The 23,329-nt window shown below is 40.2% G+C and overlaps 1 protein-coding gene and 1 non-coding gene across 3 annotated transcripts in view; both read left to right on the forward strand.

Moving 5' to 3' along the window:
- Positions 1–23,329, forward strand: part of PLEKHG7 (pleckstrin homology and RhoGEF domain containing G7) — an 87,438-nt gene that overhangs the window by 21,436 nt on the left and 42,673 nt on the right. For both annotated transcript variants that reach the window (XM_020868951.2, XM_020868952.2), the window contains exons 5-9: positions 13,315–13,413; positions 14,318–14,461; positions 18,122–18,217; positions 19,065–19,166; positions 22,508–22,621. In XM_020868951.2, coding sequence (XP_020724610.2) covers positions 13,315–13,413; positions 14,318–14,461; positions 18,122–18,217; positions 19,065–19,166; positions 22,508–22,621 — 555 coding nt within the window. The remainder of the gene's footprint in view (positions 1–13,314; positions 13,414–14,317; positions 14,462–18,121; positions 18,218–19,064; positions 19,167–22,507; positions 22,622–23,329) is intronic.
- Positions 18,480–18,583, forward strand: LOC139031012 (U6 spliceosomal RNA). Its single transcript, XR_011483442.1, has one exon. It is a non-coding gene; the product is annotated as a U6 spliceosomal RNA (small nuclear RNA).

The following is a 23,329-nucleotide window of genomic DNA, read 5'->3' on the forward strand; positions in this document are numbered from 1 at the left end:
GTAGTCTAGTGGGCTTCCCTTATAGCTCAGTTGGTAAAGAATCTGCCTGCAATGCAGGAGACCTCAATTCAATCCCTGGGTTGGGAAGATCCCCTGGAGAAGGGAAAGGTTACGCTCTCCAGTATTCTGGCCTGGAGAATTCCATGGACTGTATAGTCCATGGGGTCAGAAAGAGTCAGACACAACTGAGTGACTTTCACTTTAGAGATGATTTAAAGTATATGAGAAGATGGGTGTAGACTATATTAAAATACTTTTTATATAAGGGACTTGAGCATCTGTACATTTTGGTATCTGAAGAGGCCCTAGAACCAGTCCCCCTAGGATACTGAGGGCTGACTATAATACCAATTTATTCCAGTTCCATATCACCAGTGTCTACTACAAACTTTCATTCCACCTACTTCTTAGGTATTTTTTAATTGGAGGAAAATTGCTTTACGATGTTGTGATGGTTTCTGTAGTACAATGCTAATCAGCCATAATTGTGCATATACCTCCTCCCTCTTAAGCCTCCATCCCCTCCTCTGATCCCACCCCTCAAGATCATCACAGACCATCTGGCTGGGTAACCTGTGTTATGTAGCAGCTTCTCACCAGGTACCTATTTTAAACATGTTAGTATATATATGTCTGAGCTGCTTTCTCCATTTGTTCCACTCTCTCCGTCCCCCACTATGTCCAGAAGTCAATTATCTATATCTGCATCTCTGTTCTGCCCCGCCAATAGGTTCATCGATACCATTTTTCTAGATTCCATGTATATGTGTTAATATATGGTATTTTTTTTTCTCTTTCTGACTTCACTCTGTATAACAGGCTCTAGGTTCATCCATCTCACTAGAACTGACTCAAATTTGTTTCCTTTTATGACTGAGTAATATTCCATTGTATATACGAACCACATCTTCTTTATCCATTCATCTGTCAGTGGACATCTAGGTTGCTTCTCTGCCCTACCTGTTATAAATAGTGCTGCTATGAACTTTGGGGTATGTGTGTCTTTTTCAGTTATGATGTTCTCAGAGTATATGCCCAGTAGTGGGATTGCTGGGCCATATGGTAGTTTTAGTCCTAGTTTTCTAAGAAATTTCTATGCTGTTCTCCATACATCAGTATGAAATCTCCCATACTGTTACATATAGTGGCTATATCAATTTTCTTTCCCACCAAACAGTGCAAGAGGGTTCCCTTTTCTTGCACATCATTTCTAGCATTTACTGTTGGTAGGTTTTTGGATAATGGCCATTCTGATTGGTGTGAGGTGATACATCATTGTAGTTTCGATTTGAGTTTCTCTAGCAATTAGTGATATTCAGTGTCTTCATGTGTTTATTGGCCATCTGTATGTCTTCTTTGGAGAAATGTCTTTTAAGGTCTTCTGACTGTTTTTGATTGGGCTGGGTTTTTTTCTTCTTTTCTGATATTGCACTGTATGAGCCGCTTATATATTTTGGAGATTAATCCTTTGTCAGTTGTTTCATATACAATTATTTTCTCCCATTCTGAGTTCTGTAGTGCTCAGTCATGTCCAAATCTTGCTGACCCCATTGATGGTAGCCTGCCAGGCCCTTCTGTCCGTGGGATTCCCAGATGAGAATACTGGAGTGGGTTGCCATTTCCTTCTCTCACCTTCAGGGTTGTCTTTTAATCTTGTCTATTGTTTCCCTTGCTGTGCAAAAGCTTTTAAGTTTCATTAGGTTCCATTTGTTTGTTTTTGTTTTTATTCCCATTACTCTAGGAGGTAGGTCAAATAGAATCTTGCTGTGATTTATGTGTACTGCCTGTTTTCCTCTAAGAGCTTTATAGTTTCTAGCCTTACATTTAAGCCCTTAATCCGTTTTCAGTTTTTAGGAAGTGTTCTGTTTTCATTCTTTTACATATGTCCAGTCTTCCCAGCACCACTTATTAAAGAGGCTGTCTTTGCCCCATTATATATTCTTGTCTCTTTAGTCAAAGATAAGGTGCCCATAGGTACATGGGTTTATCTCTGGGCTGTCTATCTTGTTCCATTGGTCTATATTTCTGTTTTTGTGCCAGTACCATACTGTCTTGATGACTGTAGCTTCATAGTATAGTCTGAAGCCAGGAAGATTGATTCCTCTTGTTCTGTTTTTTCTTCCTCAAAGTTGTTTTAGCTATTCAGGGTCTTTCATGTTTCCTTACAGACTGAAATTTATTGTTCTAGTTCTGTGAAAAATACCATTGGTAGTTTGAAAATGATTGCATTGAATCCGTACATTGCTTTGGATAGTATAGTCATCTTTACAATGTTGATTCTTCCAATCCCAGAGCATGGTGTATCTTTCCATCTATGTCATGTTTAATTTCTTTCATCAGTGTACTATAGTTCTCTGAAATAGAGGTCTTTCGTCTCTTTAAATAGGTTTTTTCCTAGATATTTTACTCTTTTTGTTACAATGTTGAATGGGCTTGTTTCCTTAATTTCTCTTTCTGATTTTTCGTCATTAGTGTATAGGAATGCAGAGGATTTCTGTGTATTAATTTTCTATCCTGCAGCTTTACTATATTCATTGATTAGCTCTAATAAGTTTCTCATGGCATCTTTAGGGCTTTCTATGCATAATATCATGTTATTTGAAAACAGTGAGAGATTTACTTTTTATTTTCCAGTCTGCATTCCTTTTCTTTCCTTTTCTTTGGTTGCTGTGGCTAGGAGAGGACTTCCAAAACTATGTTGAATAGTAATGGTTAGAGTGGGCACCCTTGTCTTGTTCTTAGAGTTAATGCTTTCAGTTTTTCACCACTGAGAATAATGTTTTCTGTGGGTTTGTTGTATATGGCCTTCATTATATTGAGGTATGTTCCTTCTGTGCCTCTTTCTGGAGAGTTTTTATCATAAATAATAAAAAATTTGAATTTTGAGCAATAAGTGTTGAATTTTATCAAAAGCTTTCTCTGCATCTATTGAGATGATCATATGGTTTTTACCTTTCAGTTTGTTAATATGGTGTATCACATTGATTGATTTGCATATGTTGAAGAATCCTTGCATCTCTGGGGTAAAGCTCACTTGATCATGATGCATAATCCTTTTAATGTGTTGTTGGATTCGTTTGTTAGAATTTTGTTGAGGATTTTTGCATCTTGTTCACCAGTGATATTGGCATATAATTTTCTTTTTTTGTGTTATTGTTGTCTGGTTTTGGTATGAGGGTAAAGGTGGCCTCATAGAATGAGTTTGGGAATCTTCCTTCCTCTGCAATTTTCTGGAAGAGTTTTGAACAAGATAGGTGTTACCTCTTCTCTAACTTTTGGCAGAATTCACCTGTGAAGCCATCTGGTCCTGGGCTTTTGTTTGTTGGAAAATTTTTAATTACCATTTCTATTTCCATGCTTGTGATTCATCTGTTCATATTTTCTATTTCTTCCTGGCCTGGTTTTGTTACATTATACTTTCCTAAGAATTTGTCCATTTCTACCAGGTTGTCCATTTTATTGCATATAGTTGCTCTTATGATCCTTTGTATCTTTGTATTGTCTGTTGTAACTTCTCCTTTTTTATTTCCAGTTTTATTGATTTGAGTCTTCTTTTTTTCTTGATGAGCCTGGCTAATAGTTTGTCGATTATTTTTGTCTTCTCAAAGAACCAGCTTTAGTTTTATTGATCTTTGCTTTTGTCTCTTTCATTTCTTTTTCATTTATTTCTGCTCTGATCTTTATGATTTCTTTCCTTCTACTAACTTTGGGAGCTTTGTTCTCTTTCTAGTTGCTTTAGATGTAAGGTTAGAATTTTTTTTTTTTTTTTTTTGGTGTTTCTCTTGTTTCTTGAGGTAGACTTGTATTGCTGCAAACTCCCCTCTTAGCACTGCTTTTACTGCATCCCATAGGTTTGGGGTTATCATGTTTTCACTGTCATGTGTTTCTAAAAATCTTTCTTCTACTGACTTTGTGGGTGGGTGGTTCTTTTTGTATTGGGTTAGGTGTAAGATTACATTGTTTATTTGGTGTTTCCCTTGTTTCTTGAGGTAGGCTTGTATTGCTGTAAACTTCCCACTTAGCATTGCTTTTGCTGCATCCTACGGGGAGCCGGCCTGCTCAAGACCCAAAAAGGCCCTGGGAAAGCCTTGAAAGAGGCTGTTCCCTGTCCCGCCACCATGATAAAGTAGTAAAACATTTGCTGTGCCTCCTTTGTTCTTCCTTGAGAAAAACGTAGTAGTGACCTTCACTTAGTAGTTTATCTTGGAATGTCAAAAACAAGATGTAAGCTTCTGCAATCACTTAAGACAAAAAATTGTATTGATGTAACAAACACCAGATGGCATTTTTTATGAACTATGTTTTCTGCTTGTACTAGTATAAAGGTAGCTGCTTTACTCAATAAAACCGCTGACTTGCCTAAAGAGCATTTCAGTCCTCTCGACCCCATTCTTTACTTTCAGCTCCTTTTTTCTCAGGCTTCCATGTTGCTGCGGTCTAGACCTGTTCACATTGCCGGCTGGTACCGGCAGCATCCCATAGGTCTTGACTTGTCATGTTTTCACTTTGTCGTTCCTCTTTGATTCTTCAGTGACCTCTTGGTTCTTCAAAAGCGTATTGTTTAGCCTCCATGTGTTTGTGGTTGTTAGTTTGTTTTTTTCCCATGTAGTTGATAAACACAGCCTTACAGCATTGTGGTCAGAAAAGATGCTAAAAATGATTCCAGTTTTTTTTTTAATTTACCAAGGCTTTATTTATAACACAAGATATGATCTATCCTGGAGACTGTTTCATGTGTACTTGGGAAAAAAGTGAACTCTACATTTTGGATTGAAATGCCCTGTAGATACCAGTTGGGTCCAACTGGTCCAATATATCATGTAAAGCTTATGTTTCCTTATTAATTTTCTCTCTGGATGATCTGTTCATTGGTGTGAGTGGGTGTTAAAGTCCCCCACTACTGTTTTGTTACTGTCGATTTCCCCTGTAATAACTGTTAGCATTTGCCTTATGTATTGAGGTGCTCTATGTTGGGTACATATATATTTATAATTTTTATGTCTTATTCAACTGATCCCTATATCATTATGTAGTATCCTTCCTATCTCTTACAATGGTCTTCATTTTGAAGTCTATTTTATCTGATGGGTATTGCTACTCCCTTTTTCTTTCGATTTTTCTTTGCATGGAATACCTTTTTCCAGTCCCTCATCTTCAGTCTGTATGTGTCCCTAGGTCTAAAGTGGGTCCCATGTAGAGAGAATATATTGGGGTCTTGTTTTTGTATCCATTCAGCCAGTCTTTATCTTTTGGTTGAAGCATTTAGTCCATTTTCATTTAAGGTAATTATTAATATGTATGATCCTATTACTTTTTACTTTTCAGTTTTGGGGTGTTTTTTTTTTTAAGGCTTTTTGTTTCTCTTGTGTTTCCTGTCTACAGAAGCTCCTTTAAGATTTGCTCTAAAGCTAATTTGGTGGTGCTAAATTCTCTTTTGCTTATCTGTGAAGCTTTTGATTTTTCCTTCAAAACTGAATGAGATCCTTGCTGGATACAGTAATCTTGGTTGTACGTTTTTTTCCTCTCATCATTTTCAGTATATCCTGCCATTCCCTTATGACCTGCAGGATTTCTGTTGCAAGATCAGCTGTTAGCCTTGTGGGGATCCACTTATATGTTATTTTTTGCTTTTACCTTGCTGCTTTTGATGTTTTTTTCTTTGTGTTTAACTATCATTGCTGTGATTGATATGTCTTTGCATATTTCTATTTGAGTTCATTCTGTATGGGACTTCCTGGACTTGGGTGGATATTTCCTTTCCCATGTTAGGGAAGTTTCCAACTATAGTCTCCTCAAATATTTTCTCATACCCTTTGTTTTCAAACTCTTCTTCTTCTGTTGTTGTTCATTTGCTGTCTTGCCTGACTCTTTGTGACCCCGTGGACTGCAGCAGGCCAGGCTTCCCTGTCTTTCACCTTCTCCCAGAGCTTGCTTAAACTCATGTCCATTGAGTCAATGATGCCATCCAACCATCTCATCCTCTGTTGTTCCCTTCTCCTCCTGCCTTCAATCTTTCCCAGCATCAGGGTCTTTTCTGATTAGTCACTTCTTCCCATCAGGTGGCAAAGTATTGGAACTTCAGCCTCAGGATCAGTCCTTCCAATGAATATTTAGGACTTATTTCCTTTATCATGGACTTGTTTGATCTTGCAATCCAAGGGACTCTCAAGAGTCTTCTCCAACACCACAATTCAAAAGCATCAATTCTTCATCACTCAGCCTGCTTTATGGTCCAACTCTTACATCCATACATGACTATTGGAAAAACCATAGCTTTGACCATACCAATCTTTGTTGGAAAAGTAATGTCTCTGCTTTTTAATATGCTGTCTAGGTTTGTCATAGCTTTCCTTCCAAGGAGCAAGCATCTTTTAATTTCATGGTTGCAGTCACCATCTGCAGTGATTTTGGAGCCCAAGAAAATAAAGTCTGTCACTGCTTTCATTGTTTCCCCATCTATTTGCCATGAAGTGATGGGACAGGATGCCATGATCTTAGTTTTTTGAATGTTGAGTTTTAAGCCAAGCTTTTTCACTCTCCTCTTTCACTTTCATCAAGGGGTTCTTGAGTTCCTCTTCTCTTTCTGCTTATTAGGGTAGTGTCATCTGCATATCTGAGGTTGTTGATATTTCTCCTAGCAATCTTGCTTGCAACTTGAGCTTCATCCAGCCTGGCATTTTGCATGATGTACTCTGTATAGAAGTTAAATAAAACAGGGTGACAATATACAGCCTTGACATACTACTTTCCCAATTTGGAACCAGGCTGTTGTTCATGTCCAGTTTTAACTGTTGCTTCTTGACCTGCATACAGATTTCTCAGGAGGCAGGTCAGGTGGTCTGGTATTCCCATCTCTTTCATAATTTTCCACAGTTTGTTGTGATCCACATAGTCAAAGGCTGTGGCCTAGTTAATAAAGCAGAAGTAGATGTTTTTCTGAAAGTCCCTTGCTTTTTCTATGATCCAGTGGATGTTGGCAATTTGATATCTGATTCTTATGCCTTTTCTAAATCCAGCTGTTATATCTGGAAGTTCTCGGTTCACATACTGTTGAAGCCTAGCTTGAGGGATTTTGAGCAGTGCCTTACTAGCATGTGGAATAAGCACAACTGTGCAATAGTTTAAACATGCTTTAACATTGTGCTTCTTTGAAATTGGAACGAACACTGACCTTTTCCAGACCTATGGCCACTGCTGAGTTTTCCAAATTTGCTGGTGTATTGAGTGTAGCACTTGAATAGCATCATCTTTTAGTATTTGAAATAACTCAGCTGGAATTCAGTTACTTCCACTAGCTTTGTTTCTAGTAATGCTTCCTAAAGCCTACTTCACTTCACACTCTAGACTGTCTGGCTCTAAGTGAGTCATGTAAGTAATGTCTGGCTCTAACACCATTGTGGTTATCCAGGTCATTAAGACCTTTTTTTGTATGGTTCGTCTGTGTATTCTTGGCCCTTCTTAGTATTTTCTGCTTCTGTTAGTTCCATCCCATTGCTCTCCTGTATTGTGCCCATCTTTGCATGAAATGTTCCCTCAGTATCTCTGATTTCTTGAGGAGACCTCCAGTCTTTCCCATTCTGTTGTTTTCGCCTCTTTCTTTGCCTTGTTCCCTTAAGAAGACTTTCTTATTGTTCTTCTCATTGAAGGTCCTTGTTAAACTTTTCTTATATCTTCTTGATCTATGCCTTCATTCTATTTATCTGTGCCTCCATTTTATTTTCAAGATTTTGGGTCATCTTTACTATCATTACTCTGAATTCTTTTTCAGGTAGACTGCCTATTTCCTCTTCATTTGTTTGGTCTTGTGGGTTTTTACCATGTTCCTTCATCTGCTGCATGTTTCTCTGTCTTCTTATTTCGTGTAGTTTGCTGTGTTTGGAGCCTCCTTTCTGCAGGCTGGAGGGCATAGTTCCTGCGTGTGGAACCTGCCCCCCGTGGGTGGTATTGGACCAGTGCCTTGTGAAGGCCTCCTGATTGAGGGGACTTGTACCTGTCATCTGGTGGATGGAACTGAACCTTGTCTCTCTGAAGGGCCGTGTTTTGTCCAGCAGTGTGTTTGGGGTGTCTCTGGGCTTGGTGTGGCTTTCGGCGGCCTGTCTGCTAATGGGCAGGGTTATGTTCCTATTTTGCTGGAGGGTTGGCATGAGGCGTCTGGCACTGAAGCTTACTGGCTTTTGGGTGGGGCCTGGTTTTAGTGTTGAGACAAAGGCCTTTGGGAGAACTCTTGCCAAATAATGTCTCATGGAGTTGGGGATTCTCTGGTGGTCCAAAGTCCTGGAATTGGGTCTTCCAACTTGGAGATTCAAGCATGACCTCTTACTGTAGCACCAAGACTTCACAGGCCACACAGAAGACAAAACTCCAAGACAGTTGGTGAAAGCAACACTCACCAACCAAGAACACCCAAAGAAACTCAGAGACTTGTAAAGAGAATAGAGAAAAAAGAATAAAAACAGGAATCAAAAACAAAGAGAGCAGTCAAGCCAATAAAGAAATCCATAAATGAAAATGAATACTAAAAACTAGACTAGCAGAAAGACAAAATCAAAAATATGGGGGGAAATGCAGTATAACTAAAGAGTATTGTAAAAATAGGAAAAAAAGTAAAGTAAGATATTTAAAAATAAGGTGTTTTTTAAAAAGGAAAAAGTAAGTTAAAATGTAAAAATTAAAGGAATAATAAAGAACATTACAATACAAAAGGAGAGAGTGGTATAAGAAATATGTCCTCCTGAGTCCTCCATTGTCCCCTCCACACAGTGTACACCAGTCTGCCTGCTCAGAAAGTCCTCCAGTATTTCTGGGAAAGTCTCTGAACCTGCTGCGGATGCTGTGGGGTCAGCTCAGACTCAGATCTGGGCTTACTCTCACTTGCTCTCCAAATCCACAGTTTCCCCTGAAGTCTAGAGTCTCAGGCTAATTGCAGAGATTTAATTTGCTGCACCTACAACTACAGGAGTGAATTCCCCTCCTCTTCTTTATTCACACAGCCCCTGGTGCTCCACCTTGGTTTGGGGCCCACCTCTGTTTGTAGGCCACCCTCAAGTGTCTTCCCCACCCAGACCAGAGGGGGCAGAAGTAGCAGCTCATTAAGACTCACTTGCTCAGTCAGGCTGGGAAGAAGAAGGGTTTTGGAAGCCTCAGATGGGGGAGTGCCTGCTGCAACCAAGGCCAGTGGGAAGTTTACACAGTCTGATGTGGGTTGTGCACTCTTCCAGGGGATTGGCCCAAGTCTTGGGTCTCTCAGTAGAGCTAATTGCATGGGCTCCCAGGGAGGTATGGGTTGTAACCTGTGCCTGATGACAGCTGCTCCTTCTAGAGTTGGGACTGCAGTAGCAGTGTTTTGTCCCCTATCTCAGGCCTTCTCCATGGCTTTGGCAGTGGCCAGTTGGCTTGCATTCCCCACTCTGGAATCATAAACTGTAGTTGTGTCTAGTTCTGCCACTGGTGCTCACTGGCTTATGTGGTGGCTTTGGCCAGGCATATCTATCTCTTGTTCAGTTACTAAGTTGTGTCTGACTCTTTGCCACCCCATTAACTACAGCACACAAGGCTTTCCTGTCCTTCACTGTCTCCCAAAGTTAGCTCAAACTCAATATTCATTGAGTCGGTAGTGCCGTCTAACCATCTCATCCTCTGTCACCCCCTTCTCTTTGTCCTCAATCTTTCCCAGCATCAGGGTCTTTTCCAGTGAGACGGCTTTTCACATCAGGTAGACAGAGTATTGAAGCTTCAGCATCAGTCCTTCCAATGAATATTCAGGGTTGATTTTCAGTAGGATTGGCTGGCTTGATCTCCTTGCTGTTCAAGGGACTCTCAAGTGTCTTCTCCAACACCACAATTCAAAAGCATCAATTCTTGGTTGCTCAACCTTCTTTATGGTCCAACTCTCACATCCATATATGAGTACTAGAAAACCCATAGCTTTGACCATGTGGACTTGTGTCAGCCAAGTGATGTCTCTGCTTTTGAATATGCTGTCTAGATTTGTCATAACTTTTCTTCCAAGGAGCAAGCATGTTTTAATTTCATGTTTGCAGTCACCATCTGCAGTAATATTGAAGCCCAAGCCCTGTCTGTCACTGTTTCCATTGTTTCCTCATCTATTTGCCATGAAATGATGGGACTGGATGCCATTATGTTAGTTTTTTGAATGTTGAATTTCAAGCCAGTTTTTCACTCTCCTCTTTCACCCTCATCAAGAGGTTCTTGAGTTCCTCTTCGGTTTCTGCCATTAGAGTGGTATCATCTGCATATCTGAGGTTGTTGATATTTTTCCCAGCAGTCTTTATTCCAGCTTGAGCTTCCTCCAGCCTGGCATTTTGCATGATGTACTCTATTTATAAGCTAAATAGCCATATCTAGTTCTAACTGTTGCTTCCCGTCCTGCATGCAAGTTTCTCAGGAGGCAGATTAGATGGTCTGGTATTTCCATCTCTAAGATTTTTCCATGGTTTGTTGTAATCTACACAACCACAGGCTGTAGCATAGTCAATGAAGCAGAAGTAGATGTATTTTTGGAATTCCTTTGCTTTTTCTATGATCCAACAAATGTTGGTAAATTGATCTCTGATTCCTCTGCCTTTTCTAAATAAATCCAGGTTGTACTTCTGGAAGGTCTTGGTTCACGTATTGTTGAAGTCTAGCCTGAAGGATTTTGAGCATTACCTTGCAAGTGAAATGAGTGCAATCGTATGGCAGTTTGAACATTCTTTGGCATTGCCCTTCTTTGAGATTGGAATGAAGAGTGATCTTTTCCAGTCCTTTGGCCGTTGCCAAGTTTCCCAAATTTGTGGCATATTGAGCACAGCACTTTAACAGCATCTTCTTTTAGGATTTGAAATAGCCCAGTTGAAATTCTATCACTTCCACTGTCTTTGTTCATGGTAATACTTCCTAAGGCCCATTTGACTTCACACTCTAAGATATCTGGCTGTAGGGGAGTGATCACACCATCATGGTTATCTGGGTCATTAAGACCTTTTTTGTACAGTTCTGTATATATCTGCCTCTGGGGTTGGGCAATTCACAGCTGTTGCTCATCCCACCTATGGCATTTTTGAAGGTGAGTTCTTGTGATCTGCCAATGCAGGGAGTTAGAGGCTCCCTGCTGCAATGATCTCTTGCCTCTCTGAGAGGCCCAGTCTTTTCCCTGGACTCCCTCAGCTGTGTCATACTAGCCTTCGCAGCATATCTTCAGAGCAGTCAACGCTGGTGCTCTTCCTGGGGTCCTGCTCCTGAAGCCTGAGCACCCAGCCCCCACTCACAACAGTGGGCATGAGTGCAAGCCACTCCTCAGCTGGGAAGTGCTGTTTGGCAGTGAACTCTGTGGTGAATTCTCTCTGTTTGCCTTCTGAGCACCTGTTGCTTTGTTCCCCTCTGAGGTTCCCAGACTCCCCCTTGTCCTCACCTGTGAGGAGATTTCTGAAAGTCCTGGAACTTTTCCTCCTTCACAGTTCCCTCCCCAGAGTGCTGGTCCCCATCCCAAAATCTTTTTTTTTTTTTTTTTAAATCTTTATCTTTTGCCCTACCTCATTCTGAGAAGATTGGCTTTCCTTTTTGGAAGTCAAGGATCTTCTGCTAGCATTCAGAACATATTCTGTATGAGCTGATCCACTTACAGATGTGTTTTTGATGTATTTGTGGGGAGGAGGTTGATCTCCCCATCTTATCCCTCCACCATCTTGGAAGTCCCCCACCTCTTAGTTATTAAATTCGAGCCCTGAGAATTAACCTTGACTTATTTTCTTTATCTTCTATATTCTCTCAAATACCCTTAACATCTTCTCATTGCCTCTCCACTGGAAGCTAGTACCACCATAGTGGAAGGAGCACAGCTTCCAGTAATGGGTCTGTAACTCTAAAGTTAGCATTTCCTTTGAGAGGACTGTCCCTTCCCTTCTCACTACCATATCCACCAAGCACTTTGGTCAGGAGGTTGGTCAGATCCTTAGCCACAGTGAGTGTTCTTCAAGGTAGAGGGCTGGCGCCCACTTTCCCCATGTAGTCCGTCTTCCATTGCCTTGGCTTCCGTATTTTCCAACTGACTGCTGATTTTTAATTTCCACAACATGCAGTCACTATGGTTTCAGACATCAACAAAAGGCACATGTCCCAATTGCTGTAGGAGGTCCCCAACCAGCTCCAAGATTTCTCTGCTACTATGAAGTTAATAAGTCTCTAATAAGTTTCTTTTTTTGGTGCCATAACCCTAGCAGAGAATCCAGCCATGGCCCTTTAGCACTTTCTGAAATTGTTACAGGGTTGCCTTTCCGACACACAGGGAGCTATATCCCCACAATAGCAGATAAGCCTTCCTTCTCTGGCTCCTTTACCTGAAGTTGAATGATGTCCACCAAACCACTTAGATCCAAGCTAACATCATGAACCCTGAAGCAATACAGCAAGTTAAAATGCTGTTTGTGATAAACATTCATCTGAAAGTCAGCCAAGTTGACTTTAGAAAGCCTCACATTGTTATTTGATAGCTTCTTCCTGGTTTAGTTGCTAAAATGAACTCTTAAAATGAGTAATTCATGTTGCAAGAGAATAGTGAATGAGTCAGAAAAATTAAAAATTCACAATAGAGTAAGTTTCAAAAGGATATATGAATGTGATACCATTAAAAATTAATTATAAATACAATAAGAAAAATGTTTTCAGTAGTTACCTGGGGTGGGGGGAGCCAGTGGAGATTACAGGTAACTTTGATTTTCTTTGTAGTTTTGTTTCTCAAGTTTTCTACAGCAACCATATATCACCTTTGAACCTGATTCTTTTGACTAATATTATTTAAAAATTATAACAAAAATAAGTAGGTGTTCCACTCTAAGGAAACGAGAGTTTCTAGCAGATCCTGGTATTCTCCAGCTGATAATTACTGTATTGGGAAGTTCCTTTAACACTCTGGACTTTATTTAGTCATCTGCTAAATGAGGGGTTGAACTAAGATCTCAAAGATCCCTTCTGATGGTAAAGTCCATCAGAAAAGTTAGACTGTGAAGGACTTTTGCAAGGTGCACACTAGACAGAAATCGATCTGTTTTTATGGCTCCGGCTTTTTTTTTTTAATTAGTAAAATGAGAGGTTTGTATCAGCCATGTTCACCAGCCTTTCTCCTCCGCGTCTGACATTCTGAACTCCTGTGGGTCAGACTCTGGCTCAGAAATGGCTTTTCACCTGTTAGTGATTCATAGACAAAATGTGCAGCCTGATCTCCTGTATGTGGGACCATGAAATAAAGATGCTGAGGCTACCAGAGGTGTATCATTAAAAGAATTCAAGTTTGAAAATCCTGTTCTTACAATCTCTTAGCAGGGCAAAGACAAGCACAAGCTTATATCTGATCTGGAAGACTGCTTGTCCTCTTTGAAGATTACAGACTTCAGGGACTATGAGTTCCACACCCTGAAGGTATCTCCTGATTTGTTTTCTGTGTGGCTTCTTTTTTTTATTTTCATCAGTATTATAAGATGTCAGATTATTGTGTTTGTTCATAATAATAGCAAAGTGCGGGAGAGAAGCCCAGACCAGGGTAGAAGGAGGTCTGCTCTCTCTGAAGCACATTGAAACCTCGGGAAAGTCATTTTATCTTAAATAAAGTGATGGACATGAGAGTACTTTGTAGACCACGAAGTCCTGTACAAATGTTAATAGTTGTTACAGCTCTCTCCTCAGTAGGCCTTCATTTCCTCATTTGAAAAATAAGCTGGTTTTTATAAAACAATTTCTGATGGTCTCTTTAAACTCTCATTTCATGATTCTTTAGTAGTTAATTTCAGCAAGTGTTACCAGTGGAACCTGGATCAGATTTCCCAGTTCTGGGTTTGGGATTCTTTTTAAACTGTAAATAATGTGTCCATCCCATGCATGGGAGGAATTGATATCCCAAAGTCATGCAGAAAGAACTGTGGTTTGGGTACCTCTACCCAGAGGGGTGGGCTTCCTGGTGACTCAGACAGTAAAGAATCTGCCTGCAATGCAGGACACCCAGGTTCCATCCCTGGGTCAGGAAGATCAACCCCTGAGTTGAAAAGATCCCCTGAAGAAGTGAATGTCTCCCCACTCCAGTTGGAGAATTCCATGGTCATAGGAACCTGGTAGACTGCAGTCCATGGGGTCCCAAAAGGTCAGACAGGACTGAGCAACTAACACTTTCACTTTTTCACTTGCATCCAGAGGGGTGCCTGGGGCTTGCAATGGGAAATCATGATTTGAGGGATTGCTTGTTTCTGCTGCACTACAAGTCCAAGAAAGGACAACAGGTCAGCCCATCAAGGTGGAAACATTTTGTTCTCTCTTTTTCTCCCACATACAGGATAAGACCTGGAATGAAGTCATGGAAATGCATCAGAAACTTCCTACTAATCAATTAGACTTGAGAAAGCAGCAAGAGGCTGTGTGGGAACTCTTCACGAGTGAATGCACTTATTTTTTGGATCATTTATTAGTTCTTAAGATGGTAATGCTGGCTTTAATTTTTGTTAGATGGAAAACATTGGTTCTTTGGGAACTTTTTTTTTTTTTCCATGCTGAAGAAAGGTGGGAGCCTCCCCTCTTTCAGGGAATCGTAAGGAAATTTTATTTATCTTTGGTTACCTGCAACTTGGTTTCTCTCCATTCTTTTCTTAAACATAGACTCTGAAGATTGGGTAAGACCTTCTCCGTAAACTAGTGCAGTGCTCCATGTGATGTCTGAATCTCTTCTGCCTGATTTGCACCCTGTGTTTACACGCTGTTTAAGTCAGGAAGCTCACAGCCACCTTCATGGCAGCCATTCCATCTCTGATCAGCTTGCTCTTTGGGCTCTTTCACTCCCTTCTGGTCAGTCCCAGGCGTTTTGTCAGCTATGGAGCCACAGTCACCGATTTCCAAGACAACCATCCATGTGTAACACAAGGGACTGGGATTATACAGTGTGTTCATGATGTCTGTCAGGAAAATGGTGCCCCTGAAGTTGTGCCGTGCAGTGGTCCTGATCTGGGGAGGCTCTGAGCAGAGAACTCCTTGTAGAAGAACCACAGGGCAAGGGGTAGGAAGGGAGAAAATTCCTTCTAAGACCACAGGGAAGGATGGACCACATTGCTCCCAAGGTTGCCTCTGACCATAAGCACTTTCAAATCCTGGCATCTCTCATACCCAGGAAAAGGCACTGTCTTAGGAGACATGAGCTCAAGTCCTAGGTCTGCCTCTGACTTGCCTTGTAAACTTAAGAAAGTCTAGTCTTCCATTTCATAAAACAGAAGATTCTTTCTGTCAAGGTCCAGATAGTAAATATTTTGGGCTTTGCCAACCATGTGGTCTTTATTGCAACTACTCAGTTGTTCTGTTGCTGTGTAAAAGAAGCTATAGATAATTTGTAAAGAAATGTGTGTGGCTGTGTTAAAATAACACCTTGTTTACAAAAATGGGTAGCAGACCTGATTTATCCCACAGCATGTCTTTTGTTATTTCTGTTCTAAGCTGTAAGAGGGATAACAGTGCCATAAGATACGATCATTGTGATGACCAGATTAGTTTCCTTTGAAATCTTGGAAGTGCTATACAGATGTTAGTTATTTACTGTAAGTAATATTTATTGTGTCAGTCATTGCTAAGTACTTTACCAGCAAAATGTAAACAGCAAAGACACTTAGAAAGTTAAAACTTGGAGATTGTTTCAGTTAGGATACAGAAAACTAGTTAAGTAAGACAGTATATTTTTGACCCATGTAACCATAAAGCCCAGAGGTGAGAGAAAATACAAGGTTGGTTTGATCAAGGGGCTCAAAATCAAGGACAAAATTTCTTTTTGTCTCTCATCCCTGCCTTCCCTGATCTGAGCCTCATCCTATGGCCAGCTTCTGTTATAGTCTGTTATAGTCTGAGTAGCTGTTGTCCTTGAGGCTATGGAAAGAGTAAGAAATAGAAAGGGGAGGGAGAGAGAGAAAGAGACAGAAATCTTTTCTTAACATTCATAGCCAGAGTCTTGATTTTCATTCCTTTTGGAGTGGTTTAAGTCACATGCACACTGTTAAACCAGCTACCCTGTTAAGGAAGGAGGGTGTGCATTGTCTTAAGGCGATCACATTCAAGGAATGAGGAAGGGCGGATACTGAGGTGGCAGCTGGGATGATGTTAAGGAAAGGGGAGCACTGAAGCTGAGTGGGGACTGATCGATGTTCACTACAGAGCATTCACAGCATGAGCTCCACGGCCTTCCTTTGCCCTAATAAACAAGATGAAACTTCCACTCCCACGGTCAACTACATAAGCTTTTTAAATTAGCATTTTCTGTTTAAAAGAAGCTCAATTAGTGTTTATTTTCAACCCCCTCCCTGGTATTTAGAGTGTATAAGTACCTCCCTTTACACAATCAATATAAATTTCCCAAAGTTGCTTGTAGATTGGAATTTTGCAATTCAAATCCACTGAAAGACTCGATATTTTTCTTAAATGGCAAAAAATTCTATAAAGCAAAGAATTTTTTAAAATTTATTTTAATTGGAGGCTAATTACAATATTGTGGTGGTTTTTGCCATACATTCACATGAATCAGCCATGGGTGTACATGTGTTCCCCTCCTGACCCTTCTTCCCCATCCCATCCCTCAGGGTCATCCCAGTGCACCAGCCCTGAGCACCCTGTCTCAGGCATCGAACCTGGACTGGCGATCTGTTTCACTATGATAATATACATGTTTCAATGCTATTCTCTCAAATCATCCCACCCTCACCTTCTCCCACAGAGTCCAAAAGTCTGTTCTTTATATCTGTGTCTCTGTTGCTGTCTCGCATATAGGGTGGTCATTACCACCTTTCTAAATTCCATATATATGCATTAATATACTGTATTGGTGTTTTTCTTTCTGACTTACTTCACTATGTATAATAGGCTCCAGTTTCATCAACCTCATTAGAACTGATTCAAATGCATTATTTTTAATAGCTGAGTAATATTCCATTGTGTATGTGTACCACAGTTTCCATATCCATTCATCTGCTGATGGACATCTAGGTTGCTTCCATGTCCTGGCTATTGTAAACAGTTAAAGCAGAGAATCTTACAGCACAAAGATGATTTCTTCTTAATGTCTCCAATTTATCTGAAGTCATGATTTCTGTTTCTTACTACTATATGTTTTAAATGCTTAGATACTGACAGATTTCCAGACAAATGGTGCTCCCTAGATTGCAGGAAGCTCTAAATCAGTGGTTCTCAAAGTATGGTCCCTGAACCAGCAGCATCAGAATCACTTGGGAACTTGTTGGAAATCCATATTCTCATATCTCATTAGAGACCTTCTGAATCAGAAAGGCCTGGGGTAGGGCCTGCTAATCTCTGATTTAACAAGGCCTCTAAATGATTCTGATGCAAGTTCAAGAACCGTTTACTGCATTGATTAAGTAATATGGAAATAGGAATTGGAAAACATTGGTGATCTAAAGCCCAGTCTTTTCATACCTGTAATTCTTGACTTACTTGGTCCCTCCAAATGCTTCATCATACTGATACAGAGTATTCCTATTTCAATATATTGATCTCTCATTAGTTTATTGAGTGAGGGACAGGTTATCTGTAAGGATTGTAGTTTTTTCTTGACTTGCTGTAGGAAAACATCGATCAACTAACAGCAACATAAAGCCGCTCTTAATGTTTTCATTAATATTTAATGGCTTTATACAAATCTGAACATCTTACCAGTTATTGGATATTCACTCATTAGTTCTCTTTTCAATTTCCTGAAAGTAAAGGACATTCAAGTCTTTGCAGAGAAAGAATAAATAAAAACTGAGAATGAATGTTGTTTTGGTCTCAAGTAAGTGCTCCTGGCAAGAAGAGAACCTTGGAAATTTCTTTGGCACTGGGAGGAGAGAAGCTTGCTTGAACAAATTATATTCTACAGGAATGTTGTTAGGGCTCACACGGCAACGACTACTTCATATGGAAGAGCACATTTCCCATATGTTCTGTGGAGCTTAAATGTCATCATTTGTGTTTAGCACAATTCCTAACCACTGAAAATACTTATCTCTAAGTTGTTTTGTAAAATTATACTCAGGAGGTTTATGTTTAATGTTCTTGCAAAGGGCAAATATCAAAATTGAAAAGCAAAAAGTAATGTGTGTTTATTTCTTTTAAGATCTTCATGAATACATTAAAATATCTACAGACTCATGAATATCTCCTGGATGTGGATTTATGGAGACTTTTTGCAAACCTGGAGGAGCTAAGTCAGGTGAGCCGAAGTAGGAAGATTCCAGTAGCCATGTTTTAAAAATGACCAAGGGACCATGAAAATTTATGCTGTCTCTTTTTGTGGTTTGTATTCCATGTTAGCATATGGAATATGGTTTCTTCCATATTTCTTCTCCATGTAATCTTATGGTCAGGAGTTCAGGTTAATAAGAAGGAAATCTTTCCAATAGATTGCAGCCATCAGTTAGCCTTCAATAACATTTTCTAAAATTCTTCTGTGGTTATTTAAGAAAATAATCAGAATGCTCACTTCAGCAGCACTTGTACTAAAATTGGAATGAGACAAAGATTAGCATGGATTCTGTGCAAGAATGACACACAAATTCAGGAAATGTTCCATGTTTTTTCTAGAATACAAGTTCTGGAACACCTTCTAGAAGTTCATACCTTCTATTGTATACTCAGAAACCCATCTTGTTTACTGTTTTATCCAGAAGACCTCAAACAGTGCCTTGTGCATAGAAGGACTCAATAAGTAATGCTGGGTACATGAGTTTCCTCAATAAATAATGTTGAATACAAAGAAAGAGAAAAACGTATTCATAAGTGTTCCATCATCATAAATGACTAGTCTCAAGTGAATGTTCTTTATCACATGTATTATAAATAATAGCCATCTTTCCCCTAAAAAGGAAGCAAAGAGAGATACTACAGGAATTCATTTATAAGAAAATATATTAGAGAGTAGAGGAAAATCTTTAAATTTTTCCAGGGAGATAAATTGGAAGTAGGAAGCATCTGCAGGAACAAAATTTGAAGTTCCCCAGATATTTATTTCTTACCCCTGCAAGTGTGCCTACTCTGTTTTCCTTTCTCCCTGGCCCTAGACAAGCTTTGGTTTTGTGAACAGTCTTTTCCATATCTTCAAGGACTACGTTGACACTTGTGAGACTTCACCATCGTTGGATTTTATTTCCGTGCTCACAAAGGTAAAATCCTCTTTGGGGTATCTCAGCTTCTGTGTGATAAATTCACCCACCTCTCAGGACGATTGTTTATATTTCCTCGACCATCGTCATCATTGTTATTTCTGGGAAAGTTCTGCCAACACCCTCCCACAAGGGAACCATCCCTTTCTCCACCAATCAACATTTTCAAAAATAAGTTGCGGATTCTGTTTTTCCATTGTTATCTCTCCTGTGTGAGTTTTATTAATACAAAATCTGCATGCATGGTAAAGCCATTTCCAAGTCTGTTTTTCAAATGACTTCAATTTAAAGCAATATTCACAGCAATAGTTTGTGCAGGCTAATTACATGGTTCAGTAGTTGTTCTAACAAAGGTGCCAGGCTTTCTGAAAGGAATAAAATAAACCTTCAAATCCATCAGCACCCTTAATAAGACTTCTGTGTATTAAAGGAGGAGAAAGGAGGAAGACTTGTACCCCTGGTCTGATAAAAGCTATTTTTTTCCTTGAGTAGATAATTTGAACTTTCTCCCCTACTTTGAGCTTTTGAATCCTGTTTCTACCTGTCATCATTTAGCAAGATTTAAGTTGTTATAATCCATTTTTAAAAATAAAGATTAAGATGTATTGACTTGTAAAGATTATACTCAGGTTTATGTTTAATGTTCTTGCAAAGGGCAAGTATAAAAATTGAGAACCAAAAGTAGTGTGCATTACGAAGTACTTACGTGTGGGGCTGATAACCTATATGTGATAATGTGCAGAATTAGACACGCCCCTTACTTTGGGGGGAGTTTTCATTCTAGTGGGAAAGAAATTAATCAACTAATGACACCAATGATTATATAGTAAAATTGAGATCAGTGCTGGGGAAAAAAGATACATAGATATTATGAAAGGAAACTTCTAGTTTGGGGCAGATGGTGAGGTAGTTACAGCTAGGAAATTCTTCCTGAGGCAGTGAAGCTTGAGGTAAGATATGAACAAGGACTATTTAAGAAGGCAAAACAAGCAGAAAACTAGGCATAAAGTGGGGAGATCCTTCAGTGAACTCTGAAAGCAGATTAGAATAAGAAAAGCTTTGAAAAACAGGAGAAAGAATGTAAAGTATTGGGAATTGGCTAAAATCTCAGGATCTCCTAATTCATTTAAAGTCAAATTATTTTTTTAGGACCATTGCATGCTACACATGTTTTATTTTTGCTAAACAAAGGGCAGAGCCCTTAGTAAGTTAGATAATGAGCATGATTGTTTGGTTGTGTGTTGGTTCAGGGTCTGAAGTCCCCTTGGTTTTCTTGATAATTTCTGTACTCCATCAAGGGCTGGGACAACTGGTAGCCTCTCTCCATTTGGCTTCTTGGACTAACCTGGCCATCCTCCTCTAATTGTGATGAGAAGAAGCACAAAAGAGCATCAACACCCATTATAGATCCAAGTATATCATTCCTCTGCTGGTCTTGGAGGAAGGATCTCCAAGGGTGAGGGGTAGCTGCAGCTCTCTCTTGGGACATAGACGCTGTGGCAGACATATCCAGGAGTATTCATCTGAAGGCTGACATCTTGCTTGGGACATTAGCAACAAGACCTGGCCCCCTAAAAATAATTTTTAATTCAGTTTTTAGTGAATAGTCTGAAGAAATACCAACTTTTCATCAAAACACCTAAGTAGTCTATCTTAGTCTGCTCAGGCTCTGTGTAACAAAGTGCCACAAACTGGGTAGCTTGTAAACAGCAGAAATCGATGTCTCACTGTTCTAGAGGGTGGACATCCAGTACCCGGGTGGCAGCCGGTATTGTTAGGGCCCTCTTCTGGTCACAGACTTCTCATTGTATTCTTCACATAGCGGAGAGGGCCAGAGAACTCCATCCGGAGTCTCTTTTGTAACGGCATTTATTTCATTCATGGAGGCTCCACCTTTGGGACCTCATCGTCTCCAGAGGGGTCCGCCTCCTCCAGTACCATCACCTCGGGGATTAGGATTCAGCATTTGAATTTGAGGGGGACACAGCTGTTCAGACCATAGGATACATGTCCTTATAGCCTAGTAAAGCATGGACTCTTCACTGAAAGTCTATAGTGATAGCCATATATGAATGCTTCCTGATATGTTGCACATGTGCAAAGGTGGGCTGCAAAAGTTTTTCCTAAATTCAAAAAGGCCTGTGTCAGGTTAAATTCAGTTGTGCCATGGAAAGAAACCCCAAATCTCAGTGGCTTGGTTCACATCTCACTCATGCTGTGTTTCTGCTTTGTCATTGTCCTCACTCTGGGACCCCTGCTGAAGGAGCAGCCACCATCTGCAATGTCACCACATCTCCAGGGCAAAGACATAAAAGACTGAGGCAGAATGCTCACTGACTCTTCAAGTTGCTGGCATATCTGTTCACATTCATCAGCCTCAGAAAGTCCCATGGCCAGGCCTACCCTCAGTGGTAATTTAGGTAATGTGAATGTGTGTACTTACACACTGGCCACCTGCCTTTTTCTAATATAAATTTGATGTGGCTTAAGAATGTGTAGTCATTATAGCAAGAAGACATTATATAAGAATAGTGAAGAAAGGGAAAGGCAAGTGTCAGATTAGGTAAAACAAGGACATAAAATGCTCGCTATGAAACAGTACATTTAATGAGGTGCCCCAGATTTGACTGTTTTTTAGAAGCTGGCAGGAGAATTCAGTTTATGGATATTTCTGCAGAAGATTTTATGAAAGGTTAGATGTTGTTACTTCAGTCACGTACTATGAACACAGGCTGCGGCCGTGTCTGTTACCAGGTACCATGCAGCCTGCGTAGGCCTCAACAAAGCATAGGTGCAAGTAAATGGTGAATTAAATCAAGATGTCCCAAATAGTATTTTTTTTAAATACAGGCAAAAAAAGGCAATTTACTGAGGAGTTACTATTGTTCAGTCACTAAGTTGTGTCCAACTCTTTGCGACCCCATGAACTGCAGCATGCTAAGCTTCCCTGTCCTCACTATCTTCTGAGTTTGCTCAAACTCATGTCCATTGAATCTGTGATGCCATCCAACTATTTCGTCCTCTTTCACCCCCTTTCCTCCTGCCTTCAATCTTTCCCAGCATCAGGGTCTTTTCCAGTGAGTTGGCTCTGCATCAGGTAGCCAGAGTACTGGAGCTTCAGCTCCAGCATCAAGCTTTCCAATTGAGGAGTTAATGGTTTATTATGGGGATACCATTTTTTAATAGTGTTTACTTTGATGATCACCTGTTTCTCTCCATGCATACATGGTTGATAATGGTGTGTCCCCAACTTTCCCTGCTTTTGTTACTGATAAAAGTGAAGAGGTCGTCTCTCTGTGCTTTTCATCCGTTCACTCTCCCACGCCCTTCTCCTCTTGCAGTATTTCCGAGGCAGCCTGTGTCAGAGCCACCAGACCTATTGCCTCAACTACTCGGCTGCTGTCTTTTATCTCGAGAGCCTGAAGCAGAGACATGACTTTGGAATTTATTTAAAAGTAAAGTACCTTTTTCTTTTATATTTTTCCTGAGACTCTTTGGCTATAACAGGTACTAGGAACTATTAGACCCAAATTAAGTGGAACAGGAGGGAAGTAAGTGATCAGGCATACATTTTAACTGCAAACCTGCTTTCAGTAGGAACACATCATCCACTGCAGCATTAGGATTTTAAATAGTGTTTATCTGGAAACATTGTACCACTTAACGTCCCTCCTGACATTTTAACTGGGGATTTAAAATGTTTTATTTGTCCACTGGTTTGTTTTTAGAAGAAGTTGGTGAGAAAACTACAAGTAAGGATTGAGGCTTTATTTGTGATACACGTCTGGCTCTTGTAGGATTTGGTCCCAGCAAGGTCCTATTGCCCAAAAGCTTGGTGCACCATTTCCATTGTATTCTACGTGAGTGGCGCCTCCTAGAGAACATCATAGCACACAGTGTAAATGCTGCCCCTGAAGTTGTCCAGCATGGCAGCTGTGGGTCCCAAGTGTTATTCAGTTCAGTCACTCACTTGTGTCCAACTCTTTGCAACCTCATGGACTGCAGCTCGCCTGGCTTCCCTGTCCATCACCAACTCACGGAGCCTATTCAAACTCATGTCCATCGTGTCGGTGATGCCATCCAACCATCTCATCTTCTGTCGTCTCCTTCTCCTCCTGCCTTAAATCTTTACCAGCAACAGGATCTTTTCTAGTGAGTTGGTT

This window comes from Odocoileus virginianus, chromosome 24, assembly GCF_023699985.2.
Source record: "Odocoileus virginianus isolate 20LAN1187 ecotype Illinois chromosome 24, Ovbor_1.2, whole genome shotgun sequence".
Classification (NCBI taxonomy): domain Eukaryota; kingdom Metazoa; phylum Chordata; class Mammalia; order Artiodactyla; family Cervidae; genus Odocoileus; species Odocoileus virginianus.